General features: G+C 62.7%; 1 protein-coding gene across 1 annotated transcript in view; it reads right to left on the bottom strand.

Annotated features, from left to right (window-relative positions):
- The window catches only part of TELO2 (telomere maintenance 2), an 11587-nt gene extending 6931 nt beyond the window's left edge, over window positions 1-4656 (bottom strand). The window contains exons 1-7 of the mRNA XM_010851289.1: window positions 4650-4656; window positions 3630-3965; window positions 2849-3126; window positions 1308-1376; window positions 1021-1168; window positions 138-240; window positions 6-16 (exon numbers count right to left, since the gene is read on the bottom strand). Of these exons, the coding sequence (XP_010849591.1) occupies window positions 6-16; window positions 138-240; window positions 1021-1168; window positions 1308-1376; window positions 2849-3126; window positions 3630-3964 (944 nt within the window). The 5' untranslated portion in view covers window position 3965; window positions 4650-4656. The remainder of the gene's footprint in view (window positions 1-5; window positions 17-137; window positions 241-1020; window positions 1169-1307; window positions 1377-2848; window positions 3127-3629; window positions 3966-4649) is intronic.
- Between the last annotated feature and the right edge of the window lie 6 nt (window positions 4657-4662).

The following is a 4662-nucleotide window of genomic DNA, read 5'->3' as shown; positions in this document are numbered from 1 at the left end:
TCTGCAGCATGGGCATCTGCGACACAGCCGGGCTCCCATCACCGTCTGCAGACAGACACCACCCAGCCGGCCAGGGAGCCCGGGGGCATGAGGGTCCAGGGAGCCAAGCACAGTTCCCGCCCCACTGGCACCCTCACCGAGCAGCTGTACTGCAGGAACAGCAGCTTCTGTGTCATCACAAACTGGGCCTTCTTGCTCTTTGTCACCACGTTCCCCAGCAGCCTCGAGAGGACCTCCGGCCTGTGAGGCGTGGCAGGGTGAGAGGGAAAAGCAGGACTCTGAATTCCCCGGATCCGTGCTGACCACTGGGAGGCCAGGGAGGTACCCCAGCCTCCAGTCAGTGCTGACCCTCCCTCCTCCCAGTAACTGTGGAGACTAGGGAGCCCAGCGCTGGACACAGAGGACATCGCTCCTCGCCCCAACGGGTCCAGGTGAAATGCTCCATCCATGCAGGGCAGCCAGCTTTCTCTGGGCAGGGCCAGGCACACAGCCCACTGGGCTCTGTAGCTGCCGCAGCTGGGAGCAGCCATGGCAGGTAGGTCCACAACTGAGCATGGCTGTGTGCCGATAAAACTTCATTCGTAAAAGCACAGGGTGAGCCGCAAAGGCTGTAGTTTGCAGACCCTGATCTAGACTAAGAGACCCCTGTTTCCTTCAAGTGAGAGACCAGCACTCTCCCATGGCTTTCGTGAGAGCCCCGGGCATGGCCACCAGGCGGGATGGAGCCGCGTGCCCAGCACCCTCCTGTAGGACTTAAGTTTTCTGAGCACAGGGACCTTCCAGTGCAGAGAAGACAGAAGTGCAGACGGGGGGGGCCTGACTTGGCCACCAGGAGTGAGGAGGGATGGGCATTTGCAGGACCGAATTCCAAGCAAGGACCAGTCACCAGATGGAGGGGCCCCCACCAGGTGCCATGGCACTGACCACACAGAGACGGGAAGGCCAGGCCCCCTCTGGATCCCCGCCACCCGCCCTCCTGGGAGAGGAGCATCTTCAGTAGGAAGATGCCTCGCTTCTTACCCTGGGGCGGCCTCCACGAGCCCCTTCAGCACGGCTTCCATGGCCCGGTCGGGCACACACTCCACCAGGCGCCAGCAGACCCGCTGCCAGAGGCAGTTGCCCTGGGTGAGCACTGTCAGCCGGGGCACCAGCATGCCCAGGATCTCCTCTGAGGGGAAGAAAAGGGGGCCCTGAGCCCGGGGGCCACAGGGAGTCCAGCCAAGCCCCACCCAGCAGGGCCAGGCCCAGGCGGGGGCACCGCCCCTCCCAGGACACATCGAAGCCTCTCCCACGGCAGGGACACTCACTCTGTCTCCCATGGACGCAGGCTTTGCCCAGGACCTGAGACAGAAAGGAGACGGAGCAGTCCAAGCCACCTGGGATGAAGAAGGAAGCAGTGAGGCCACCACCTGTGTGCACCCGGCCTTGCAGGGACAGACCTGACTCCTGGCAGGGGGACCCCGTGTTGTAAAAACGCCAACATGTTCAGTCTAACCCCAACCCCACCAGCATTGTTTCCAACTCAAAGAGCCAATGAAAACATCAAAAAGCATCATGTTCACTTGCTTCATCGTCACGGTGATCCCACAAAGCAGGGACCATGTGGGGCGCTGGGAGAGGCCACAGCTGCCCCGTAAGAACCGCTTGGTCGGACCAAGCAGGAAACAGACAGCCCCCCGCATGACAGGAACACGGCATCTGCGATCTACAGATGGGCGTCCGGGATCCGGGCAGGAGTGAATTCAACCTGGCCACACGGCGCGGGGGGCGGGAACGAGACGTGTTCCAGACGCATCAGCCCCAAGGACCCAACACTCAGGTCCATTCCTCTCAACAGACCCGTGAGGACCAGGGGCTGCTGCTTTGAACACCAGGTCAGCTGTGGACACAAGTCCGGGATCGCAGCTCACGCCAGAGGGAAAGTCAGACAGCAGGACAGGGGCCACTCTAAGCACTTTTGAGGTCAAGCTGGTGGCTGTGATACTAAACAGGGTGAGATGGTGATCTGGAAGTGGCCCAGAAAAGCAGCACCCGAGGCCAGAGCCGCTCCAGAGCTGTGAGGGGGCGTGGCGGAGCTGAGGGGGCGGGGGCGGAGCTGGGAGTGGGGCGGGGCATAGGGTGAGGTGGGTGGGGCGGAGCTGGGAAGGGGCGGGGTGAGCTGCTGGGAGGTCCTGAGCGAGGCTTAAGGTAATAGCATCACTCAGCTGCTCAGTTCAGACAAGATGGGAGGGGTAGGTGAGGGTCTCGGTCCAGGCCTGGGGCAGCGCAGGGGCCAGGCCACAGGGAAGGAGGGCCTCACTGTGGGGAGGGCCAATGCCCACCCCAACTCAGGCTGCTACAACCCCAGCTTCTACTGGCTCCCAGACCACAGGACCACACTGGTGGGGAAGCCAGGCTCCTGCTGCTCCAGAGAGGGTGGGAGGGACACTGCCCTCATTGCCCTGGGCACAGGACGCTCCCTCAGAGTTGGCCCCCAGCACTGCCCCCACTCGCCAGAGAACCGAGGTCCTCTACCCGCAACGACAGGGACACAGGCACCTCGGCCGGCAGCCACCTCAGATGGACCCTCTTCACACCACAGCTCTTTAGTTTCCAGACCTCAGACGTTCCCTTATTCTGAGTGGGGGGGCCGGACACACAAGCAAGGACTTCAGGGCCAGTTCCATCTCCAAGGCAAGCCGAGCCAGGCTGAAACTTCACAGGTGGGTTGCTGAGGCCCCAGACGGACCATAACATCCGACCTGCCCATGGCACTGCCCAGAGGTGGAAGAGTCCCTGGAAGCCGGAGAGGGCGGGCATGATGGAGTGGACGCCGGGCTGGGGAGGCTGTCAGAAGAGGGGCCCTCACCTCGGAGAGAGTCCACCACTGCCTGCAGCACCCGCAGGACCTCCTCGCCCAGCAGAGGGAAGTAGTTCTGAGGGAAGAAGGCAGCCAGCGTCTCCCGCTGCAGACGGTTGCCCAGGTGATCGGGCAGGCCCACCACCCGGGTGAGAAGGGTCTCCTGGAGCAGGCGGGAGGCCGGCCCTGCCTGCTGCCCACACTGCCCCTCCATCACAGCGGCCATCCTGCCTGCACTCAGGAACCTGGCCAGCAACCGCGCCATCTTCATCAGACGGAAGCTGGGGCTGAACCAAGAGCAGGTGTGAGCAGCCTCGCTTCCTGAGCACTCTCCACACTTTGGGATCCCTGGACACGCCCCCTCCCATCCCGCCGCAAGGAGTCAGGGTAACCGGCATCCCCGCAGGGTGCTTGATGCCCAGGGAGGGGTCTTGCTGGGGTGCCTCACGCCGAGTTGGGAGCCACAGAGTGAAGGAAAGGGCTCCCCCCACCCAAGGATGGCCACACCCCACTGCCTGCTTAGACCACTTAAGCCCGGAGCCACCCCGCAGGCCCGCCTGGCCACCCGGGTGCACCCACTCCTGCAGTCCCTTCACCCACATGGCAGGACAGAGGGCCTGTCCATTGCAGAGATTAACGAAACCCTCTTTTAGTTCAGTGTTCTGACATGCACTGCTTTTACTTTCTCACTTCTCAGGATGCTGAATTCTCATGTAATTTGGAGAACCCACTGGCTCGAAATCCTCCAGATGTTACAAGTGACCCCATAATCAGACCCAGCCTCACTCACCTGGCAGCACCCTCAATGGACTCCATCAGCACCAGGAAGGCTTGGTCAGCTGGGCCCTCCAGGAAGAAGCTGGCCCACAGCTCCTCCAACTGGCCATCAGGCAGCAGGTCCAGCCAGTCGGGGCTCAGCTTGCCGACCAGACATCTGAGAATGGTGGAAAAGTGGGTCCTGCTAAACTCCTCCTGCTCCTCAGGGGGGGCTTGGGTCTCTGTTTCACCAAGGTACCGCCTCAGGGACTGCAGCGTGGAGATGATGTGGCCCCCATCCTCAGATGAAGAAAGGATGTGAACAGCCTCCTGGACTGCCAGGCGGACAGCAGAGGCCACAGGATCCATCCTGGGGTTCACAGGAAAGGTGTGTGAGAAGTCCCAGGGGCCATCATCGTCCACGTGGGACTCAGTCTCGGATAAGGAAGCGTTTTTCACACACTCTCAGGAAGCCCACCCTCAGGCCCCCCTGCTGGCACCCAGCAGTATCCTCCCCTCCCTTCAGCAGCTGTGGCTTTCTCCACCAAGAGCCATTTCTTGGTCTGAGGCTCTGAAGTAGGGTACCCACGCCCCGGGAACCCGTGTCTGGGGACTCCTTTATATGTCACAACTGGGGGCTGCTACTTTTTTGCCCCTAGTGCGTGGTGGAAGCCAGGGACGCTGGTAAACATCCCACATGTGGGGCGCAGGATAGCCCACAACAGGGAAGAATCCACACCCAGAGGTCAACGGTGCTGAGGCCGGGAGGCCCACCTGGGGTTCACCCTGCCAAGCCCCCTCCCTGCCCAGAAGCCATCAGTAGCACTACTGGTAGTGACGGTAGGGTCGGGCGCCCCTGCAGCACGAGCGCCATGAAGTCGGCACCTGTCTGACACCAGTGCACCCAGACACTAGATCGGGACCCAAGGAGTGTCCCCCCGAGCCTGGGCCTCCCTGCTCGGCCCGGCCCACGCGGGCTCCCGCTCGCGGCGTGCAGAGCCGCCAGCGATCGCCCGGCTCGGCGCCCGCGCCCCGGCGCGCGCCCTGAGCCCACCTAGTGGCGCAGC

This window comes from Bison bison, unplaced genomic scaffold (assembly GCF_000754665.1).
Source record: "Bison bison bison isolate TAMUID 2011002044 unplaced genomic scaffold, Bison_UMD1.0 scf7180017851711, whole genome shotgun sequence".
Lineage (NCBI taxonomy): Eukaryota > Metazoa > Chordata > Mammalia > Artiodactyla > Bovidae > Bison > Bison bison.
This window is presented reverse-complemented; position numbering and strand designations above follow the sequence as displayed.